This window comes from Ctenocephalides felis, unplaced genomic scaffold, assembly GCF_003426905.1.
Source record: "Ctenocephalides felis isolate EL2017-DRISC unplaced genomic scaffold, ASM342690v1 CF-g0.4_SCAFFOLD_00845, whole genome shotgun sequence".
Classification (NCBI taxonomy): domain Eukaryota; kingdom Metazoa; phylum Arthropoda; class Insecta; order Siphonaptera; family Pulicidae; genus Ctenocephalides; species Ctenocephalides felis.
The window spans coordinates 67,756,122-67,781,874 of NW_020536999.1; the positions used below are offsets into that span (position 1 = coordinate 67,756,122).

Genomic DNA, 25,753 nt, shown 5'->3' on the forward strand with positions numbered 1-25,753 from the left:
ATAAAAAGTTTTGATTAAGTGAAATAAATAGAATAATTATTCCCAGCAAAAGCAGGTGAAGTATCCTTATTAAACATATTTCTTTTTTGTCAAAATTTTAATTCACATGTCATATATTTTTAACAATCGATAATATAGATGCCCAAATTTTAGTATCCCAGATAATCGAAGTTGAGTGCATCAAATTTTTGATACAGAAAAAAAAATTCCATATTTATATATCACGATAACAATTTATTATGTATATCACACAAAAAGTTGTAAAAACATATTCGGGTTTCTAGCTAAACTTACACAATAAATTTAAAATAAGTGTGCCCTGAAAGGCAGATAATAGAATAAATTACAATTAAATTGATAATCATATAAAAAATATAAATTTCTATCTGTAATACAAAAAATATAACTACAATTAACGACCAACACAAATGACTCAAAATATACATAATCTAAGTATTCACGAGCAGATTTATACAATTAAATTTTGTTTTTGTTCGATTGCAAGATTATATTGATTATATCCATCTTTTGTAATTTAAGGAATGGCCATAATATAATATATGTTAATTCTTCATGTGTAAAATATTATTTCAGGTATTTGGCCATCTTCAACAGAAGTTCCATTATTTTGTCCAGCCACATAGGCAAAACTAAAAGTTACTTTGCTCAAAGGCATAAGTTTATGATCTCCTGAACTGTTATCTTCTCGGAAACATCCTTCTGGTAAGTCAACAACTACTTTACGCAAACCTTTTGTACCATATTTAGAATCAGGTCCCTGAAATATCATAAAAACATATTATTATATACTAAAACAGAAAAGATTGTGCAAGAAGTCTGAAAATTTTATAAATAATCATATAAAAAGTATAACTTTCTATATGTAATACAAAAAATATGTGGGTTCTTATGTGCTAGCACTGTTTGATAGTATTTTTGTTATATAAACAAAATTATGATTTTTGTTTATGTTGATGAACACTCCTGAAAAATTCAGCTTTCTTGTGACAACTACATATTCTCTGTGTAAGAGAAATATGGACAAAATGACACAGTGGCCTGATTTAAAAATTGGTCAGTTTTAGTAACGTTTACGTGACTATACTAAAAAAAAAAATGCATAGTCACAATCCTGTCAGATATTAGGCGTCATTGTCACAGTCTTGTCGAAGTAGTCAGTTCAAACGTGTATCGCGTATTCAAAAGTTTATTTTAAAGGTGATATTGTCATGTATTTTTGGGACTTATTTTGGGGATATTTGTAATCATTTCTATTAAAATCAATCAACTTACATGAGTTCTAGTGATTTGGATCAATTTTATTGCAATTGTGATGGAATTTTGATTATTAATTAATTTTTTATCACTTTCAAACAAACTAACAAATTTACACAATAGATAAAATGACAGCATTATTTTGCAAGAACTACAAGGTAGTTCATTTGAGGCCAGGAAAAAAGAATATTGAAACCTGTCAAAGGTGATTGGCTTTTAACTTCTAAAAACAGATCAAAAGATTCACCAGTAAAACAAAACCCTTGCAAAAATTGCAAAACCCTTCTTTCAGTTCTAAACCCGGCAAAGATTGGATATGATGTTTGATTTGTTCTCTTTGGCTTCGTTTCATTATAGTTCCTACTTAATTAAAAGTGTGTCAATGTTACTGGTTGTCAATGAACCAAAGATGACTGGTTATAATATCAGTAAATAAATAAACATCATTATAAAACAGAAAACAATGTCATTTTGCATGTACTTCCCCTATATTTTTCTTTGTTTAAATAAATTTTGTTTCAGTTTTCATGAACAATTTACAGCCAACTTACAACGTTTTCAAACTATTTGCAACACTTTTACTATCTAGAACATTTTACATTATCTAGAAAGTTTTCATACTATCCAGAGCTTTTTAAGACTATGTAGAAAATAGGTTCCCAAATTTGTTTGTGTCGTGCCTTAGGCTTTGCCATGGACCTCCTATTTAGCTGATATCTATTTTTTTTTTTTCTTTTTTTATTATTAAACATTTAAAGTAAAGATTCAAATACAAGTATAGACATCATTTAATTGACTTTAAAATAATAATAAAAATATGCTAACATGGTGTGTTGTAATCCACTATCATGGATGTCTAAAATTTTTTTTCTTTGATATAAAGCCCTTGAAAGTTGTCATGAACCCCTGAGGGCCCATATGGACCACTTTGGGAATCACTGATGTAGAACATTTCCAGTCTATCTAGTACATTTCTAGACAATCTACAACATTTTCAGACTATGCAAAACACTTTACAGACAACATAATACACAAGCCGAACAATTTAAGTGACTATCTCTTGTCTATAGTTCTTTTTTTATGAGAGGTCTAACAATAAGTAGATTTAAATTTTTCTAAACCACAGGTTCATAAACTTTTTGTGCTCTGCACCCCTTATTTACCCAATATCTATTTTTTTCATAAATTTCTAACAGCAGGAAACACCGGGTGCTGTTGTTAGGATATAGTAAAGACAGAAGTCATAACAGCTAAACTACTCTGTTTGTTTGTTTGTTCATATAAGATTCCATTATTGCATTGAGTCAGCCCTACCAGTAACATGATCTGTAAACCTCATTGCTTTTAAAAAGTCAAAAGTAAGTTTTATTGTTCGATCACTTTGGGAGTCATCTAAACTTATAAATTTATTATACACACCTTCATCATAGCACTGGCTATATACCACTCGTTAGGTATTATCTCAGCTGGTTCTTTGAACATCACTCTGTGAGTGTTACTATTTTTATCACAGCTAAAAGTAGTTTGATTAGTAGCAACCACACTTCCAGTAGAAGCTTGTATTATATTGACATCAACATCATAATATGCAGGCCAGTAAACAGATCCATATAAACCTAATCCAACTACATAAATGCGAAAATCTGTTGAAAATCTTATCCTATCACAAGTGCCACTGAAATAGAAAACAATAGATATAATATACAATATAAATATACAGTTTTCTTAACAAGAACTATCTGGGGAGCTTTGAAATATGGTGCAGGAGACGCATGGAAAAGATAAAGTGGACAGGTAAGTTAACAAATGAAGAAGTCCTGAGAAAAAATTGGACTTATTCTGTGAAGTGAATGCCTTCTACATGACATCATCTAAGGTAAAAGAGAGGGACTAAATGGATTGGGAAGAACAAGAATGCAGATTTTCTCTTCTAACAGTTTTCACAGAGGACTGAAAACCAAAGCACATGATCAGGAAGTGTGGAAGCAGAAGTTTGAAAGGAAAATTCATGAGAGTTAATAAAAAAGTTATTAATGGTAATAAAATAATGAGAATAGTAAACAAAAAAGGAAAGGAATCTTTGATTTATGGTCCTGAATTCGAGCAGACTACTATTTATTATTTTCTTTTATGAAAATAAAATAAACCACAACTGCTCTGCCAGAGAAAATGAAATAACTTCAAATAAAATTTATAGATTGACTAATTCTAGAACTATTATTATAGCTAAGTAGTACCTATAGCCCCAGCGACCTTCAATTTGTTGAAACCTATTCACAGTCTGTTCTTGGCCTGTTAAACAGCATCTTGGAGATATTGGAAAACCTGCAGTTGGTTTAGGATTGAGCGTAAAATGCAAAAATAACTTCACCACCTCTCGATCTGAAATTATAATGGATCAAATTGAATTATATAAAACTGAATCTAACTCATGTTGAATGCAACTTGCCGCAAAATTAGTTGAGTTAGCAGAAAACAGAATTTGATGAGTTAAAATATGCAACACTTGGTAGAATATTTATCAACTTCCTGAAGGAGAATTTCATGTTTTCGCAAAAAAATCCGACTTGCTATGTGTTTTCTTGATGTTAAAAATCATTTTGTATTGAATGAGCTTATTTTTGACCTTTCATGGATGTTTTCTCAAAGACGTCTGGACGGATTTCAAAAATTTGAAAGCAATTCGATGTTCCTAGCGACTAGCGTTTACCAGTTTTGCGCGACGATCGGCCAAGCTGCTTCTTTGTTTTTAGTAGAAAAATTAAAAAAAAAAAAATCGTTCACGTCTAAGCCCACAATTTTGAACCAATTTTAAAAATTCAAAATCCATTTGGAAGATATTGGGTGGGAATCGCGTTGATTAGTTTTTAGTGAAGGTAGGCCGAGCCGTTTCTTCGTAATTGAATTTTTTTTTCGACAATTTCAATGAATATGTATGATTGTATGACAATAGATATCATTATAAAAATATTTAATTTGGGGAATTCACGAAAGTTTGGAATTGCGTCCCGCGCTTTACCGATTCTAATAAGAATATATGCATTTCGTGCATATGTAGGTTCGAAGTTTCATAGGCAGCTACTGATTACAGTTGACGTACACCATTTAATAAAATACGTTTCTAAAACCCGAAATAGGCGAAATAAAATGTGTTGAACAATTTAATTTGCTTTATACAATTATAGATAGAATATACAATTAAAAGTATGCCTAAAAAGACATCATTTGGAAATCCCATTGATTAATTTTTAGAGAAAGTGAAATAAACAGTTGAACATTTCACCTAAATGGATGAATCGAAATTCTTATTGATTAAGTTGATTATTTGTATCCACCGGGAAGTTGTTGCCACTTACCTTAAGGGATCGTTCAAGTATTACATAAGCGGATTTATTACAATTATTTATCCCCCCCCCCATCCCCCTTGTCAGCAAAAGTAAGCAAAGCTCTTACCCCCTACACCCATGCTCACGTAAACATTTTGCAATTGATGTAAAAAAAACAAAAATACTACCTATGACGTAATCATCATCCAGATTCCTCTGCCCCCCATGTCAACCCAAAATAAGCAAATCAACAACCCCCCCGCCCCCCTATAGTGCTTACGTAATACTTGAACGGCCTTTAAGGCAAAATATTACTTATAACTAGCTATATTATATGCTATGTGTTATTGCATAATTATTAACTTTCTTTTAAAATCTAATAGTTCACATGTTTATAATGTTCTAACTTAATGTAATCTCTGTTCTAACTTAACTTCAAATTGTGGGACTATTTTTAAATTAAATATATTCATAAAATGAATTTCCACATATTACAAATTCACAAAAAATTCACCAGTTAATAATTTAGATTGAGCTGGACCAGCAGCAAATTCTTCCAAAGACATCAGTGGAAATCTTATGAGAGAAAAAGCTTCACCAAGTACAGCTCTCATGTTTTCGGGTGTAACAGGCAATTCATGTCTAACACACTCAGCTTCTGACCAACGAACCTATAACATAATAAAAAAAATCATCATCAATTGATTTCAAATTATAAATTTAGCATCTACACTATTTTTGTGAATCTTATATTTATTACATTTGAGCTGAATTAATATAGTAAGATAGTTTTTTACTAACCACTGATTCAAAGATCTTCAATTCAGTGATCCTCAATGCATCTCGTTCCAAAACACAAATCAATGTTCGCAAATCTATTTCCATAAAACCTTCAGCGTTCATTGCATCTGTGGTGTGTCTGTCGATCATTTCGAGGCACATACTTGCTAATTGGGGTTCATCAAATAATCTTGCTTGTGTGAGAAGCATGAAAGCATTATCACTTCTCAAATTGCTTTTTAAAAAATCAACACAATGGATTTCCAATGCAGGTACAGCATATTTCTTGGCAGTGTAGAGAGTTTGCATGACAGAATCAGGGCATAAACTTACTTCATCAGAATACAAAAATCGTAATAAAGATAAAAATGCAACTGGTTCTACATCTGGAAGATATTCTTCGCCTGAATGATTAGATAGTGTGCCATTGAACATGGCATCGAAGACTGCACTGCCGGCTGATAATACAAATTTGTGGGCTGGAATTCTTTGTTGGGCTTCTTCTCGACCAACAATAAAATGAACGTCACTTAGTACCTGGAAAATATTGGTTTGTGAAGAGAAAGAAAAACAAAAATAGTTTTAAATTGATTAGGCATATACAGGGTCTGGGCAGAAATTATGGATGGATTTCCAAGAACTATAAATATTAAAAGACTACATTAACCAAGAGAATTGCTAAATGTTAAAGTTTATTTGTAAAAAATAATATCTTCCAAATGGTGTCCCATTTTTGTGATGCACAAGCTTAAGCTATCTCTGAAGTTTTTCGTATCATGTGCAGTCATTTCATGCGGTATCTTTGAAATTATTGCTCTGATTGCTTTTTTTAAGACATAGATGGTTTGAATATAATTAGTATACACTATTTTTTCAGAATGACTTATATAGAACAAAATCTAATGATATTATGTCTGGAGAGAGCACAGGCCATGTAATGTCACTGATGTGTGAAATAATACGGCCAGGAAACATCTGATTTGATGTGATCTGTGCAAAGTCATATCTTCAATTCAATCTGGAAAAATATTAGGTTGCTCCAATTTAGGTTGTAGAAGGTCTGTGAAATGTGAAAACAATGAGTGGATGTCATTGTAGCAGCTGTATCATTTGTTTAAAAAAAATATAGCTTCAATACTCAAAAATGCAGATACCATCAAAAAATGACCTGACACGCATTATATTTAGTGCACTCACAAAGCGCCCAATACATTTTTTTACTCCCATCCATATAGAATTCATCCATTACTTCTGCTGAACCCTATAACTGATTAATTTTTTAATCTAATACTTATTTCAGATTACTAAATTCATTATTTGCAAGATTGCATTTTAAAAATTTTTTGCAATGCTTTCACAGATCAGCTTACACAAAGATTCCACATAATTTATTATTTAAAATAACTTTATTCCAGTAGTGTTTCTTTACTTATGTTTCGGTTTATTCAATACAAAGCATAATTAAAAATATCAAACTAGCTATTAATTACTGAAGAAATTTGTTGCTAAATAACTGCTCAAGAAAATTTGTATCAAAAGGTTTTAGGTAATCGATTAATCAAGTAAACTGCTAAAATCTTTGTTGGAATAATATTTTGTTTTAATTTTTTCTCATAATAATTCTTATATATTAATTAGTTTGTCTACAAACATGAACTGTTCGTAGTGTAACGATCTGTTCACAGGATCTTTAAGAAGAGTTATATTAAGCTAAATTTTTTTTAGTGATTAAAACTAATAGTTTAAATGTCATCTAACCTCGTTGTTGAATAGATAGGTAAATCTTTCTTTAAGAGTAGTTTTAGTAGCCTGCCAATTATAAAATGATTTGCTTTGATTAACCGGTTGCTCCAAGGGTAAACTTATCTGGCGGTCTTGTAAATTGGAAGGTTGCATATTTTGGGGCAATTCTTGTTCCTCAGCCATTTCGTCTTAGGTTAGTTTCACAATCTGAACAATTATAAATAGAGTTCCTTCATTTTATTTTATTTTCACGTTTATCGTTTGGTATGTGTACGGTTATTTAATAACTGGGTGACTAGAATTTATTGCATCACAATTGATTATTGCTCAAAAAGACATGTTATGTGATTGTTAGTATGTTTGACAGGTATTGGTTGACATTTTGAATATAAAACAAACCTTGTAGATGACGACTTTTAGAATTGATTTATGTTGGCGCCGTGACATTAAAGATTCAACTTCGTGGTATACATTTTGCCGTTAAATTCAAATAATCCACTTTCAAAATCTATTTTAAAAAGATAGAAATAAATCACATAAAATATTAAGTTTTTTGGAAATAAACTTGTTTTAATGATCAGCAATTGTTTTTTTCATAAACTTGAACATAAAACTGTTTTTTTTTTAAATTTTATTTTCAATAGCAATCAGAATAGAGGACAATTCTATGAGCTATTTGGCTTATGTCATTCACTCCCACATAGGCACACACACTTAAAAATACACATATAAATTAATGTGATAAATATTATATTGATTGTTAGAGAATCACTTCATTAAGTGATTCTACTATTCTATTCATATAAAGTTGTGGTAGTTTTAAGGATCCTCCATATTAGCTTTAGGCAGCTTCATCTTCAGTCTTCTTAAAGTTGATGTCTCAAGAAGCTGAGGGACTATAGAATTTGTATGATGTTTTAGTCAGTGTATGAAAATGTTTGACACTGTTGATTTGTATGACTGTGTTTATAAATTCAATATGAAGATCGTCGTGTAAGGTTTTATTGCTAACAAACCACGGAGCATCAGTAATCTGCCTTAATATTTTCGATTGGGCACGTTGCATTAGCACTATATTGGATTTGCTCGCACAGCCTCACAATTCTATGCCATAAGTCCATATTGGTTTTTATTACTATCTTGTAAATAAGAAGTTTATTGTCAATAGATTGAATTGACTTGCGTCTCAGAAGCCAGAAAAGTTCAGTATAGTATATAAAACTGATTGTTTTTGGAAGTTAGATGGAAAAATTAGAAAGTGCCATGAGTACTAGTCTCAAAAATTCAAATCTCAATTTTATTAATTAGAAAAGTTAGAAACGTCCCGCAATTCTAAATCGATTATAAAAATTGAAAAACTGTTGGCAAGATATTGGTTGGGAATCGACCTGATTAGTTTTTTGGCAAAGATTCGCTGGCACAAGTTGTTGTAATCAATATCATACTACATATTACGTCCTTACGACAAGTCGTTTAATTTTAAAAATTCATCAAAGTTTGAAAAAATATGATAGTCAAATATTAAAATATTTGTGTCAAAAGTCGCTTGTGTGATGTGATAAGTCAAAATTTGAATTTCACAAATTTAAAAGCCATTGGAATACCCTGTTAAGGAGTGGACGGGATTTGGTTTGGGAGAAGATCGGCCAAGGCATTTTTTTGTTTCGGTTGATTAAGTCAATTGTTACACATTTTGGAAAGTTTTCATTGACTTCAATATATCAATATAAAACCTCGTAAAATATCTTTTCTAATAATCTTTTTATTGGTGAAATATGATATAACTTTTTATGAGCTTGCTTGTATATAAATAATGTAAATATTTATACGGTTATATTTATATTAGTAAACTAGAAATTCAGATTTCGAAAGTTTTAAAACTATTACAATACATTTTTCAACTGTTTATTTCGAAAATGAAGTTTAGCTTTACATGTTATTTTAATCAAGTCAATCAATCAATCAATTCGGTTTCGAATTTATAACTATTTTCTAATTAATACTATCTGTAATTATGTTATTTAATTTAATGCATGCATAAACGTTTTAACATTAATATAAAACAAACATTCAAATATTTTAATTTATTCAGTTTTTGTAGGCCGGTAATACATTAGAATGTTTGTTCAGACCAAGAACTTCATCATTATGTAATGTCTTAATAAAATCATATACTTTAACCAATACTGTAACCAAACATACTTTATCCAATTTTGGTGTCAAACGTTTTCAGAATGACTAGAAACGCCAAAGCAACACAAAACTAGCATGAGTTAAAAATTTGAAACACCAGAAATTTTGAAATAATGTCATCCAAAAATGCAAACCGATCTGCATAAATTCAAGCAAATGCTCTTCAGTGTAACTGGTTTGTAATCTCGATGCTTAGAATGCCTTCATAAGAAAACATTCTTGATATTGAATTTTTTCATGAGAAACATCTACTTTTGAGCGAAGTATCTAGACTTCAAAGTAAACCTAGGAAGTGTCGTTAAAATACAAAATTAGCTTTTTCGAAAGCACTTTCTTAACTTCCGGATGAGGTTAGGATGTGTCGCATTTGACTTCATTTTAGTAGAACCACGTTTTCCTATAGTAGCTAATTAAACTAATTGTATATGCTATGTATGCAATCTACCTTACAGTTTACCTTGTATATGAAACCAAACAAAATCCTTAAATTTGAATAATTTCTTTTACGTATCAAGACTCGAAGTTCTTATAAAGAAAGCGTGAAACCCTCGTCTCGTCTTCATAAGACGTCCGCCACCGACCGCCCGTCAAGACTTATTACAACATCGATTTAATTAGCTCATGGAAAATGTATAAAGGGCTAAAACTTAAATTCGTATTCGTATAGGGCTTTATATTGTTTCGAATGTATAAGGGTATGCGTATAATTGAAAAGCAGAGACCCGAAACTTTGAGCAGTTGAATAAAAGCCCAGAGGACACGATGCTATGGAGTATTATGTTACCAGAACCGAAACCTCAGGAAACCTCTTTTGTTGCTTTTCATTGGAGAGAGGTACACGAACACAACCCTTTGCCCGCATATCTCTTGGGTTGAAGAGATGTCGTCGAATTAGAACCGTTTGATGGACATCTGTTTATGAAAGGTCTCATTTTTATCGTTTTGCACTCATTGAATTTATATGAAATGATACATTGTTGAAAGTTTTTTTTGTTGCATTTATATCTGTTAATTCTGACAGACAGAGATTGATTATATGATTTAAATACTCTACAAAACCAATAAAGTACCCGTTGACAATATATATATATATTTTTAATAGAAAACAAATAAAAATGTTATCAGAGAATCAGTGCTGGATTAACCCATAGGCCGGTGAGGCCCGGGCCTAGGGCGGCACAATTTGGGGGGCGGCAAGTTTTTCAGAATGTCAAAATTTTAAATCCGAAAAATTGTCACGGCAATTTATTTTAAGAATTGATCCTGATCTAGATAATTTTCTATGACATAGAATGCTATTCGTTTTCTAATCAAACTTATTCGAGGGCGCCTCATTAATACTTTTATTGATGTATCATGTTCAAAATAAAAATTATCAAATTGATAAGCTTTTTTTGAAAAAATATTGAAGCTCTGTTCATTTTTTGTAACTTTATTAAGGAAAATCTTACATACAAAATGTTTTCAAATGGTTTTAAATGGTTTCTTATTTTATTTTGGGAATTAATATAATATATTAACTGTTATTTTGTGTTGATTTAATTATGTCTTAGTTCGTATATATTTTTTTCTTTTTTAAATGTATTCTGTAAGATGAAACTAAACCTAAACTAAATATCTTGGCATTGGCAACTACAATACATTGGCATTCCCTTCACGGGTAAGTTATAGTAATTTTAAAAAGGAAACGTAAATGCAATTGTTTATAAATATTTACGTTTCAAAACCTTCTTAACTTTTTGGCATACCTTAGGAAAAATGGATGTATGGATGTGTATTTGCGGTTACATTTTTTTGTCGACGCTTTTGAGACGAATCAATTGATTGAATGATTCAATTGTCGGGAAGATGTGCTGATTAGTTTTTGGTAATGGCAGGTTTATTCATTTCGGAATAAATAAAATGATAAAAAATAGCTCTTCATTCTTTTAGAGAGCCCCATTCTCTATCCGATTGGGAAATTCAAAACTAAATAAGTACATTAAGTAAATTTTTGCGATGGTAAAGTGAGAGTGCGTTTTGGTGATCCTAAAAAGTGCCATTTAGTGGTCAAAAATGATCAATGGACATTTGCACATCAAATTATCAGATTTTTTTACAAAAAAATTAATAATCAGTACAAATTTTGTTTCATTTTTAACTTCTCGCAGGGTAGTAGTAGTAATAGTAGTCGCAAAAAAATGGAAAATTTTCTTTGCATATCTTTACGTTTCGAAGGTTCCTAAACATTTGTGGCTTAGAAAAAATAGATGTTTGTGGGTCCGTGCGTTTTTATGTAAGAAATATTATATGAATATATGTAATTAGGACGAATACTAATTTTCGTAAACCGTTTCGAGAGCACGGATCAACCGATCCTACTGATAAGGAGGCGTGCTGATTAGTTTTTGGCAAAGGCAGGTTCAGCCATTTCGAATATACGGGACAAAAAGTGCCAAAAAATGGAAATTTGGTTTTTGAGAGAACTGAGAGTCCGATTTGAATGATTCAAAAAACATTTTACTCATATTGATGAAATGAACAATTAACCAGGTTTTGGAAAGTCAGGTATAGCGGTTATGAAGATTCAAAAACAAGTTATAAAATAACGTTTGGAAAAATGATTATTGGACACATGCACATCAAATTATCAGATACTTTATAAGAATATTAATGATAAGTACAAATTTTGTTAACATCTCAAAAAAACTTTAAATTTTCAAAGTGCTCCATCAGGAAGTTAATAATAAGTCAGCCCTAGTAGATAATTTCTAATAATGAAGTAATCAAATATGAAAGAATCAGCAGTCGGGTTACCATCTACATAAATACGACATAAGGAAAATATTCAGGGCGTAAAGTTCTGATTTCTATTTGTATTTTTTGCTTCATATCTTCGAAACGGCTGAACCAGCCCTAGCGAAAAACTAATCAGAATCAATGGGAATTGAACATACATACACACATACACATTTTGAGGTAAACCAAAATGTTCAGAATGCCTTTAAACGTGAAGATAAGAAAAAATATCATTTTCGATTTATTTGCGATTAATATAACTTATCCTACGTAAAGTTAAAAATTATATCTGAATAATTTTTTAAAAAATGTTTAATTAAAAAAGTCTATTTAAAAGGGCGCCTGAACGTAAAGGGCCTAGGGCGGCAGAGAGCTTAATCCGCCACTGCAGAGAATAAGTGACATAGGAAAGCTAGGGCAGTGGTTTCCAACTTTTTCTTCTTTGCGCCCCCCTTTCGAAAGAAAAAAATATTGCGCCCCCCTAATTTTTCTAACAATTTGATTTAAATATACTTAACTGAAATTATGTCAAATAATAAACAATATTTTAAACAAATGTACATACAAACATAACTATTGATTAAAAGAAAAAATAAATTTAAATTTAATGAAAACAAATCATAGAAACATAATTAACACAGCTGAGCTTGTTTTTTAGCAAATCGTCATATTTCTCAATGACAAATGGATTTCTAATCAATTCGTATTTGAACATATCTAGATCTTCAAAGTTATGCGAAAATTGGTTCCTTAGACAAGTCACATGATTGATAATAATACCTTTACTTACTTTTATTTCATCAGTAACACAAAGGTGGGAAACATGTCAGTTATTAGTTTTCATAGTAGCTATCCACAGTTTTAATTTTTCATAAAAGCTTGTCTTTCTGAACAAAAGCATGATTTTGAGATCCTTGTATTGATTTATTTAAATCGCTTAGTCTTTGAAAAATAGCAACTAAATACGCAAATTTTGCGAAGAACTTCGTGTCTTAAAACAAATCTGCTTCATCTCTTTTGTTATCAGCAAGAAACATGACAATTTCTTTTTTGCTCACTAACACTCTTTGAAGTACTTTAGCACGTGAAAGCCAACGTGCTTCACAATAATAAAGCAGTACATTTTGAAGTATGTACATTTGTCCTGGCAAAATTGCAGCGAAAATTGTGGATTTCTTGCACGTATTTTGCTCATTAGTTTTTGACACTTACTCAGTATTTAAAATTAATATTTTTAAAACAGCTTAGCGCCTCCCGTGGAACTGTATGGGGCCCCACGGGTTGGAAATCGCTGGGCTAGGGAATTTTGTAACATTTTTATTTATTTTTAATTAATATATCTTGAGATCAACTGATTATATTTCTTACGAAATGAAGATGGATAGATGCTGTAACTATTCTTCTATCGCATCAAGTAAACATAATTTCATAACAATTGTCCATTATTTCACGATTAATTATTTTCTAAAAAAAATATGGTGTTATATTACTTCGTGTTTGAGGCTTGTTGTAATATCTACTGAAGCCAGTAATTCCAAAATTAAAATGACAATGATGCCTCAGATAAATTATTATTACTTATTTTAATGAAAATTGATTTTTCTAAAGAATTCTTATCACAAATTCACGTAAACTTAGTATCATAATACAAAGAAGAGACATAGTATCTCTTGCATAATGTGTTTACATCATATCAACAATGCATTTTAGATCTTCTTCTTCATTTGCATCTGTATAGGCTTCATAACATATACCAGATAATACCATTCTTGTATGTTGCAACTTGCATCAACGTTTTGTTTCAACTAAACCAGGTGTGGTTTTTTATTAGGTGATGGAATTAATTCGTAGCGTTGTACAAAATACGGCGTGAGCCAATAATTTATAGTGACTCATGCAAAATATATCAAAGTAAATATTCTTCTAGAAGCTACTAATATTTTTAACAATATGACATTTTGTTATAGTGTGTGTGGCAAATGTTGTGCAGTAACAGACATGCGGCTGAAAAATCTATTTTGCAGGGATTGTTATCTCATTATTTTAAATATGAAGAAAAGTGCCATAAAAAATCATCGTATTCTAGTGGAAGTATTAGGTGCAGACTATCTCATTATTTCAAAAATGGAAATTTTGATATGGAAGATAAGAACGTCCTGAACAACCGAAAATGTTCGAAGATGAATTTTTGGTAACATTGCTCGATGAAAACTTTTGCCAAATACTTCTAAAGTAGTCTACATCAATTGGAGCCGATCTTTCGACCGACAGAAAATAAAGAATATGAAGATCCTTCGATTGAATTTCGACAATGTATTTTTGCTTTCTAATAATGCAAGAACCCATGTTACGAAAGACGTGAAGTTGACCTCTGCTATATTCATGACTTATCAGAGCACCGCCTTTGGAACTATGAGATGACCAGATTGCACCAATTCACTATATATCGAAAATGAAAAAAAAAAAATTTTTTTCTAAACTAATAATATAATATAGTAATATACAATCGATACGACTGATCTTCATGTCAATCATTCGTATTTATTTATTATTAACTTTCCGTAGGGTAAGTTATAGTAATCGCAAAAAAATCGAAAATAAAAATTTTTGCATTTCTCGACGTTTCAAAGGTTTCTGAATATTTTGGCATACTTTGGGAAAAATGGATGTATGTGTATGTGTGTGTGCGTGTGTGTGTGTGCGGATACAAATTTTCGTCGACGATTTCGAGAACACCGATCAACCGATTCAAATAATTTAAAAAACATTCGATTTGTACTGATAAGGAGACGTGCTGATTAATTTTTGGTGGAGGCAGGTCTAGCCGTTCCCAAGATACGGGGCAAAAAGTGCCATAAACGGTAACACGGTTTTTAAGAGAACGGAGCGTCCGATTTTAAAAATTCAAAAAACATTTTACTTGTATTGACAAGATGAAGAATTGATCAAATTTTCATGGAGGCAGGTCTAGCGATTTTGGAGATCTAATGAAAAAAGTAAAACAAAAAGCTATTTGGCGGTCAAAATGATTATTAGACATATGCACATCAAATTATCAGATATTTTATAGAAAGTTTAACAATAAGTATTAATTTTGTTTACATTCCTATGGGTTCCGTACCAATGCTTATCCGTTAGACGGCGACGCGGCGCTTACGCGCTTTGACATTTCGTCTCTATACAGTTAAAGCAGTACGATTGCTTTGAAAAATGTTCACAATTTTTTTTTGTTTCTCAAAAATCTAATTTTTTCGAAGTAAAATTTTTTCAAAAATGTTAATCGCTTTTAAAAAAATAATAATTTTTGGTACGGGAAATTCCAGCAATTTGCCTTAAGGGGTTAGAGGTACTTGCAGGCACGAAAAAATGAGTGTTTTTAGTATTTTTTTTTTGTTATTAGACAATGTTTTTCTACAAAAATATTAATACAGCATTATTATACAATGTTTTGACATGATGTAACAAAAATTTCAGAAAAAAAATCAATATTCCCAAAGTTATAGCTGTTTTTGTTGACGCTGTTTCGAAAAACGGTCTTGGCGGTGACCATCATAACTCCTTGGAGATTCATCTAAAATCAATCAAATTGAAAAAATAGTTTTATGAATAGTTAATCCCGGGCCGGATCGAAGGTTTTCTTTTTTTGCAAAAATTAACAAAATGGCAGCATCAGAAAGTAAAAATCTAGATTTTTGGGTAAAAAATCAACAGATAATTGGTCTTAAAAAATTCAAATTTTTGAAAAAATAAAAATCCTTCGATCAGGCACGAGTTTATTATGTATTCTAAAAACTGTATAAATTTCATTAAAATCTACTAAGCGGTTTTTGAGTTACAGTGGTCACCGATTCAAAAAACATAGTTTTGAGAAAAACGCGTTCAAAGTTTTACATTGGATTTACGTACAGAAATACGAATTATTAATTCATTTACACCGAGTCATCTATTCCTGGGTCATATAACAGTTCTTCAGCCATTGTGGAAGTTTCCAAAATTTCCATTTGGTGTTGCCTACTGTTAGGATTTTGCTTTAGCGAAGGAGGTATTTATAAAGAAAACTATCAACTTTCACAAAGATATATTTCAGACAAACAACAATTATATTTAATATATGATTAATGCGTTCAAATGTATGCCACTGAGGTTAGGTAGAGAATGCCGATTTTTACATCATCCTAGAGGCTCTCGTTCGAGCCGGAAATATTGCCCATAGAGCTCATATATAGAGCGGAATCCTGAAGGGTTGTAGTTCACGTATTCCATAGAGTGACGGTAGAGTCCGTCATAGAGTCCGGTTCCATAGAGTCCGGTACAGCAAAGTGTTGAATATAAGGGTGCTGACACACAACACCATAGAGGGATGATGAGTCCATAGAGCATAGATAAGTGAATAATTAAATATAAGGGTGCTGGCGCACAACACTACGAAGCATTCTGCCCTACCGTGTCGTCTCGTGGGCGCGCTGATCTGCTACTTTCACACGTGCAGCATCCAATTTTTCAGCATACCAATGGGAATTATAGCCACAACTAGGTCCTAGGGTACCCATAATCAATAGTAATGATTATGTATATGTATTCAGCAATTTGTACGATAGTAGAACTAGTATTCACGGTTTTTAGGCATATTTTTTACAGTAGTTGGTTGAAGCTCTTAATTTTTTCTGATTATGGATTCAATCTTGAACTACACATCTTGAAAGTAAATTATCATTGTTGAGATTGTTTTAAATCGGTTTAAAAGCTTTCAAAACATCAGGAGGTGAGGGAGAATAATCTTGAGTATAAGTAGCGAGCTCTCCACTTGCGTCAACGCGCTGGTAAGAGTCCAATAACTCAAAAAGTAATCATCGGATCAACTTGAAATTTTCAGAGAACATTTTCAAGATATTACACTTAATGAAAATGCAAAAAAATAAAAATCGATTTTTCAAAAATTCCAAGTACCCCTAACCCCTCAAGGCACGATACTTTAATTGCCCTAAGACAGAATTCCACTTACAGCTAGTTTTATTATAATGACAATTCACTAAGTCAAGTAATGGAATGATAAATAGTTTGATAATCAATCAGTTTGATATTGGTCTCGGTGGTGAATGACCTCTTTCTTCTGCGTACGTTGCAGATTCCTAGAAATTCTTTCTAATTAGGATTCGATTACAACCTAAATACACTATACCAAGTACTAATTGGTGTCGACTAATAATGTACTCTAATTATTTTTTATGACAATTAGAAATTGCTTTTGGGCTTGTTATATTTGTACTAAAATTCGGGCCTCGCTTGAAGATGAAACAATCTTAAAATCATATCTTTTTTAGGAGCATATTTTATTAAACAACTCATTTTAGAAAAATAATAATGTTATAATGCCAATACAACAAGCGCGGTAAATTAAAATATGACTAGTAAATTTTTCATTGCCAATACCGGTATTAACACCGCGATCCCGTTATTACAAATTTCAAATATCGAATATCGGTATTCAGATATTAATAGGGTATTGGAAGGTCTAGGAAAGTAGTAATGGCAACATGATGCGGGGGGTGAAGGCTTTAAAATTCCAATCGAGACAAAGAAATATTTTATATTATTTAAAATATTATTTAAAAAAATCTATTAAAAATCGCCTGTTACTACTTACCACTGTTACAATAAGCCCCTAGCTTCTCTATTTAAAATTACATAATTTCAAAAAAATAAACATAATTTCAACTCATTCAGTTGATTAAGTGTTACCGCAATTTTACTTATGACAAAATATTATACACTACTAGATATAAATAATAATTTTCTAATTATTCTAAGAAGTATGGTAAATAAAAGTCTTTAATTTTCAATTCTAGCTCTTGGGTGTATTTCTATTTACTATTTTAAACCTTATTTCTTGCTCGGCACGTAAAAGAAAAAACTTTAACGTATTTCACCCTTGGGACCTCGGCACATACTTATATATACTCGAAAAGCAAAAGCAAAGACCATTCCATTTGGTCTAATTAAATTCTCGAGTTCTGATTAAACGAAAGACGTGACGAACTTTAGTTAGGCAAACAACAATATTAAAAGAAGAGCCGGGAAGGAATTATACGCTTAATAATTTACCTTTGCATTTAGTCGTAGGTGGGTTATATTGGTCTGCAAGATTTATCATATGCTATATTTAATAGTGCAGTTTGCTATAACCTATTATGTATTTTTGAAAAATCGAAATTTTTGAAAAGTGTATGGGAATGGGAATAGTAGGGAGTAGTAATCACAAAAAATCTGGAATGAAAATGTTTGCATGTCTTTACGTTTTGGAGGTTTCTAAACATTTTGGAATATCTTAGAAAAAATAGATGTGCGGATACAAATTATCGACGACAATTTCAAGAACACAGATTACAAGAACAAGAACCGATTTGAATAATTCAAAAACATTCGATTTCTATTGATGGGGTAACGTACTGCTTAGTTTCGTAAATACGCGTCTAAAAAGTCCAATTTTTTCAAAAATTTCAAAATTCTAAAAGATCTAATTTTTTTCAAAGTTTTTAAAACTTTTTAAAGCTTTTATAAATTTTAAATTGAGGTACGGGAAGTTAAAGCAATCTGCCATAAGGCACAATCCTATGCATCACTATTTATTTATCTAACGTATATTTATATTATATAGGATTCACTCATTTTACATGAAATTTTATTAAATAAAATTTAGGAAATTATTATTTTATTTAATCCTATTCATGCATTATGCAAGAAACGCTTTGTTTTGAAAGTTGAAAAATATATTTGTATATTATTTTACTTCACTTTTATAAGTACTTTAACCTCATCATTTTCAAACGGAATTCAATAAATAACAAAAGTTGAACAAAAGTGGGTATATTTCATTAAAATAATATGTAAAGTTTTTAAAATTAAGCAAAAATGGGTGTATTTATTCAAAATAATATAAGTCTTTAAATTGAAATATAAGCTTTAAGTTTAAATTTAAGGTTTTCTAGATTTCTTCTCAGTTTATTGAATACTTATATCTTAAAATGCAGAAAATATCAAAAATTAAATAATACAAGATTTATTATTCCTATTCTACATTAGCAAAGTTTCCACCGTCTGTCTTATTATTATTACACAGGTGAGTCTTAAGGTTGCAAACGTAATAAACTTTTTGCTAATTGATACATTTGGCTCAAGTAATGCAAAAGTTAGAAGTAAAACCACTCACAAGGTCGACCGAAATATTTTTGGAAAAAAAGAATATTATACAAATGTGCATAAGATAATATTCATCATCTAATGAAATTTTCTAATTGTAAGCCATTAAAGAAAACCAATTTATACCACATAATGGTATTATTTAATTCATTCTTAAAAACATTAATTATATTACATTGTTTATTATTACTTGAGCAATTTTTAATTATATTCACTATAATATATTTTTATACTTACCAGAAAACTTGAAAATAGAATTTATCTAGTCCCGAATTATTTATTATTCATTTCACCTTTCCTTCACCTTTGTCAGAGTGAAGGTTCAGTTGGTCTTTTTTACCCCTTTTCATTAAATTACTTGAAACTACACTTATTTGAATTTATAAAGTACTAGCTGACCCGGCAAACGTTGTTTTGCTAAATAAGGTATATTCTAAACCATTTCTAGAGAATCAAAAATATTAATACTTTAAGTGCATAAGGATGTGTTGTTGAATGCTGTATACAATTAGGTATTATAAAAACAATAAACCCCATTAGTTTGTCTATATTTTGTCAATACAATCAAACTGCAAGTTTTATTTTACTTTCTATAGAAAACATCGTATAATCCAATCCGAGTCTTTTTTGGTCTTTCGGCTTATTAATTACGTTTCAAGTTTTTCAGATTCTTTTTGAATTCTGGATTTTGTGTATAATTGTAAATAATACTACTGAGCTTATACAAAATTTTCAAATTTTTGCGAGGAGAGATAAAAAATGAATTAAATATTTCTTCTTTGACCTGCTTTTTGAAAAGTTTCAAGTTACATTCGATGAATTAAAGTGAATTTAATAAAAAGTATACATGTAGAGCAGGCGATACACAAAGGTCCAATTTGACTTTGAGCAAATATAAACTATATTGTGAAAACCATAACAATTATATCACAACAAATAAGACATATCAAACGAACAATTATCTGACTACGTTCAGTAACTGACTTCTACTTCATCACTGTAGAAATGTGCTTTTTTGATGTCTTCCAAAAATTTGTTATCTAGACCTTTTTATCCTATATGCGGGGTAACTTGTAACGGGCAGGTGGCAAAAGGTTTAAAGCCTTATTATAATTTTAAAGGTGTTTTACAAAATAATTACATTTTTAACTAATGCTAAAATATAACTACCAACGGAAGAAAATACTTTTATTATGGATTATCTCCTCCATTTAAAAGATTATCGTTTTCAAATCAAGTTTTAGCTGGCTATACATCTTTTTTCCTCTACTTTCAAATATTGTTGTTAAACAATGCTTAACTTTACTGATTTGTACACATCGGTGGTGAACCTTTTTAACCCCGGCCCTTTATATATTACTATCTATTCTTCGGAAAATTCTGGGAAATTATGACTGGGAAAATATTATTTGATAAAATGTCCCTTTGATCGATACCAAATTTAGATTCTGAATTTAAATAAGATAAATAAAAAATAATATAACCTAGAAAATGTTTTATAAATACCAATGAGTATATAATTACTTACTACAAATAATATTCGCGTAAAACATCCTATTAAACGTAATTGAACATCATCTGTCAAAAGCGTTTGACATTTCACGAAATTGCCACCGTCCATTGTTTTATTTAAATTACGCTTCTACAAAAATTTTCAAATTAAAAATGTAAAGTTTCTACGCGGATTTGAAATAATTTCTCACCCTTTATACTTTCTCTGGATTGGCACGAATTTTTCAAGACTAAGACTGGCCAAATCGATTAAGCCATTTTCGAGTTTTATTCGGACATTTGAATGGGAGCTCCATTTTTATATATAAGATTTAGATTTTCTTAAACTTACATGTTTTCAATAAAAACGGTATTTATATATAAATTTTTATTATGTTATAGTTTGGATTGAACTTTTTAATTTTATCAAAATGTTTTATTTCTGTCAACTTGTTAGGGCATGGCGGCCCACAACGGTCCAATATGATTTTTTATGTAATTATACTGTCTGAACCAAATTAACTACATCACAAGACATCAAACGAACAATCATCGAACTATGTTCAGCAAAATTCTCAATCAATTCCTAATTACAAAAATAGATTTTTTAGCTATTCTCATAAAATATTTCACTTGCCTTTCTTACCCTATAGGCTGGGTAAAAAGGAGCAGCCAAACAGATACGATATCTTATTTCAAAATTTTAAAGCATTTTGCAAAATAATGGCTAAAGTATTGTATCAATGCGAAATAAAAACTACATGAGCGCATTTGTCTGATCACGCCGTATATAAACTTGATCTGGTATTTTGTGAAAAATATTCATCAGCAGAAAAGAAATAAATCTTAATTTATCTCCTGTAAAATTGTTTTGTTTAACTTAATATTTTCTTATTGTTTATACCTTTGTCAATGTAAAGGTTTAGTTTAACTTTTTTAATAAACGTTTTAATTAACGGTAAGAGCTTTGTTCTTGCCTTAAAAACTTCTAGGTAAGATACCCAAAACGGGCAGCCTCATATCAAGAAGTAGTAGTTAATAATTTTGAGCAATAATATTTTGAAAAACAAACCAATTATATCATAACAATGGTTATGTTTATTCAAAATCCATTGTTGACCATTGTAAAACTATGTTTTTGCTTTATTTCTACAATTCAGGGGACAGGTCCAATGTCTTATTGTTAATTGTAAAGGAAATTCACTAGTATCACATCAAATAAACAATTATCGAACTGGTAACTATTAATTTAATATAACAACTGTAAAATTGTTTTTTTAACTTGATTAATTTTTTATTAACTTCCCGTTGGGTAAGTTATTGTAATGGGCCGAAAATCGAAATTGAAAATTTTTACATTTTTCGACGTTTTGAAGGTTTCTGAACATTTTGGCATACCTCAGAAAAAATGGATGTGTGTGTGTGTATGTATGTATGTATGGATACAATTTTCAAGTCACGTTTTCGGGCGCACGGATCAACCGATTTGAATGGTTCAAAAAACATTCGATTCCTATTGATAGGGAGAAGAGCTGATTAGTTTTTGGCAAAGGCAGGTCCAGCCGTTTCGGGGATACGGAGCAAAGAGAGCAGAAAATAAAAATCGAGTTTTTGAGTGAACGGAGCATCCGATTTTAATGATCTAAAAAACATTCAATTAGTAATGATTGGAAGAAGTGATTAATAGTTTTTGACAATGGCAGGCCCAGCTATTTTGAAGATACACAGCTAAATGTGCAAAAAATGGCAGTTTTTGAGAGAACTACGATTCAAAGAATTTTCAACTTGTTTTAACAAAATAATTGATTTTGGAAAAAAAATTGTATAATTTTTTTTTTTAGTATTTTTTTGTATATCGAAAATAATTCAGACTTTGTTTTTAATTCTGACTAAAGTTCTAATATACTTTAAACAAATAATTTTAACTTGGCAATTCAGTTTATATAATTCTTATACATATTAGAAAATGTTACAATATTTGTACTATATAATAATCTATTTGAAAATATTCTGTATTCCTCGAACATTTCGTTACGATACGGGAAGTTCCAGCAATTTGCCTTATGGCACGATGCCATACACCTAACTAGTTTACTATTTTTTTATTGTTTACACCTTTTGGTTCTTTTTTTTCCACCCACGTTTATGCTTTTATCAGGGTTATACAAAAAACAGTTGAATATAACTTGAAACTAGTGTTGCATGGCATTGTGTCTTAACGCATACTGCTGGAACTTCCCGTACTATAATGAAATATTAAGGGAATAAATATGCATTGCTTTCAAATAGATTATTATAAATGCTGTTAATTTTATTACTCGTATTTATATACGTATGTTTTTTGAATCATTCGAATCGGATGCTTTTTTCTCTCAAAAACTGTAATTTTTTATACATGGTTTTCGAATAAATGGCCAGCTGAAACGGCTGGGCCTTTTTTTACCAAAAACTAATCACCTCTTCTTCTTATGAATGCGAATTGAATGTTGTTCTCTCAAAAAATCAATTTCCATTTTGTTCCTTTAATCTTTCCTAAAAACTGAGAAATCAGCACATCTCCCTATCAATAGGAATCGATTGCTTTTTGAATTATTCAAATTAGTAAAGCGGTACTCCTGAAAACGTCGACAAAAAATTGTATTCACACATACATACGCACACGCACATAATACACACATTCATTTTTTCTGATAATGAGATATGTCAAAATGTTCAGAAACTTCTGAAACTTTCGATCTGGAAACTTCTGATAAAACAATTAAATAACTTACCTTATTAAATTCTACTACAATATCATTTCGTTGTTAGTTATTTTGGTTGTGAGCACTATTGTTTAGTTTACGAGACTTTAATATAATTTTTAAGTATACGTATCCTTAAAAATTATATTAGAGCCTCGTAAACTAAACAGTAGTGCTCACAACCAAAAAAAACTAACAACGAAATAAAATTGTAGTAGATTTTTAAATCTTGCCGATTATCACACGATAATAAAGTTCTAAGAATCAACGTGATGTCTGGTTATGCATATTTTTCCATCTACTTTCAAATTTTGCTGTTAAAAAAAATCTTTATCTTCACTATTTTTTGAGATATCGGTGGTGGACCTTTTTACCCGCGGACCTTCGAGCGTCGCTTTGCCCTATATATAAAATATATTATGTTTCTAGTCTATATTTACAGACGCAACAGCGTTTTCATCTCCTCCTCGTATTCGTTTATCCGTGTGTCCGCTGATCTTGTACCGGTTTGCTTCACTGTTTTTTGAGATATCGGTGGTGGACCTTCTTACCCGCGGACTTTTATGCCCCGCTCTACCCTATATATATTATGTTTCTAGTCTATATTTACTAGGGTTTGTCGGTTTTCAAAAACCGTTTTTTTGGCGAAAATTATGGAATTCGAAAACCGGTTTTTTAGTGAAAAAAGTCGGTTTTCACTTTATAAATGAAAAATGATAAATATAGCCAAATATAAAAGATAGATGAAAGCGTTTTGATTCTTGAAATCATATCGTTTCAATAGCATTTGATATTTAATCTGTCTGCAATAGTACTAATTCTTTAAGAAGTAACTTTCTCTACTCAAACTTAAAAAAAGGATTTTAAACCCTAGAAGCCACAAATTAAAGAACAAAAAACTTATATTTATTATATCAGGCTTTAAAAACAATTAAGCATAATTTGGTCGCAAGTATGAGAGTATTTTCTATTTCAGGAAATTTTGTGAGTAAACAAAGGACACGTCTAAGTAGCAATTCGATAGATGTTCTCAGTTTTTTGAAATCATATTTTATTAAACAAGAAAAAACAATTAGAAAGTTTAAAATTAATTAATTAAAACTGCTCAGAACAGAAATAAAAGTTTAGCTTAATTGTTTTTAAAACTAAAATTGATATTAACAAGCATGTATCAACATGTATCTAATATTTTTTTATTTTTTTTCATTTAATGAATTTTTTTTATTAACTTCCCGTAGGGTAAGTTATTGTAATGGGCCGAAAATCGGAATTGAAAATTTTTACATTTCTCGACGTTTTGAAGGTTTCTGAACGTTTTGGCATACCTCAGAAAAAATTGATGTGTGTGTGTGTATGTATGTATGGATACAAATTTCCAGTCACGTTTTAGGGCGCACGGATCAACCGATTTGAATGGTTCAAAAAATATTCGATTCCTATTGATAGGGAAATGAGCTGATTAGTTTTTGGCAAAGGCAGGTCCAGCCGTTTCGGAGATACGGAGCAAAGAGTGCAGAAAATAGAAATCGAATTTTTGAGAGAACGGAGTATTCTATTTGAATGATCTTAAAAACATTCAATTAGTAATGATAGGGAGAAGTGTTTATTAGTTTTTGGCAAAGGAGCTAAATATGTAAAAAATGGCAATTTTTGAGAGAACTAAGGGTCCGATTTAAATGATTCAAAGAACTTTCTGCTTGTCTTAACAAAATAATTGATTTGGAAAAAAAATGTTGTTCCAATTTTTTTTTTTTTTTTTAGTTTTTTGTATATCGAAAATATTTCAGATTTTATTTTTAATTCTGATTATAGTTCTAATATACTTTACAAATAATTTCAACTCTGCATTCAGTTTATATAATTCTTATAAATATTAGACATGTTACAATATTTATAATAATCTATTTGAAAACATTCAGTATTCCTCGAACATTTCGTTACGGTACGGGAAGTTCCAGCAATTTGCCTTAAGGCACGATGCCATAATTGCCTCAAGACAAAATTCCACTTACAGCTAGTTTAAAAATGTATTATTTTTATTTATTCGAAAACTTTCCTTTCACTATCATAAAAATATTTTCATTCTTATATGTGATAATGATGCATGAATAACGATAATAATTATTTTCAAAGTTGTTTAATCAAGATAAACTATTATTTTTTAGTTCTACTAATTAAAATTAAAATAATTTTGTTTACTATCTATAAAATTGAACAATAAATAAATTC

The 25,753-nt window shown here is 30.4% G+C and overlaps 2 protein-coding genes across 2 annotated transcripts in view; one reads left to right on the top strand and one right to left on the bottom strand.

Annotated features, from left to right (window-relative positions):
• Positions 1–498: 498 nt before the first annotated feature.
• LOC113376419 (BTB/POZ domain-containing protein 2-like) lies at positions 499–7,517 on the bottom strand. The gene is made up of 6 exons (XM_026616321.1): positions 7,140–7,517; positions 5,403–5,918; positions 5,116–5,272; positions 3,513–3,657; positions 2,695–2,950; positions 499–778 (listed from the first exon to the last, which is right to left on the bottom strand). Exons 1-6 carry the CDS (start codon positions 7,305–7,307, stop codon positions 572–574), a joined length of 1,449 nt encoding a protein of 482 aa, XP_026472106.1. The 5' UTR covers positions 7,308–7,517; the 3' UTR covers positions 499–571.
• LOC113387740 (ras-specific guanine nucleotide-releasing factor 1-like) overlaps positions 619–25,753 on the top strand; it is a 130,770-nt gene continuing 105,635 nt past the window's right edge. Inside the window, exon 1 of the mRNA XM_026625112.1 lies at positions 619–723. The gene's annotated coding sequence lies outside the window, so the exon portion shown is untranslated. The remainder of the gene's footprint in view (positions 724–25,753) is intronic.

Excerpts from the sequence above, each read along its gene's own strand:
- LOC113376419 (XM_026616321.1), bottom strand. The coding sequence starts at position 7,307 with ATGGCTGAGGAACAAGAATTGCCCCAAAATATGCAACCTTCCAATTTA. Across the intron at positions 5,273-5,402 it reads TGAAGATCTTTGAATCAGTG|GTTCGTTGGTCAGAAGCTGA; the intron begins GTTAGTAAAAAA and ends ATTATGTTATAG. Across the intron at positions 779-2,694 it reads TAGCCAGTGCTATGATGAAG|GGACCTGATTCTAAATATGG; the intron begins GTGTGTATAATA and ends ATGATATTTCAG.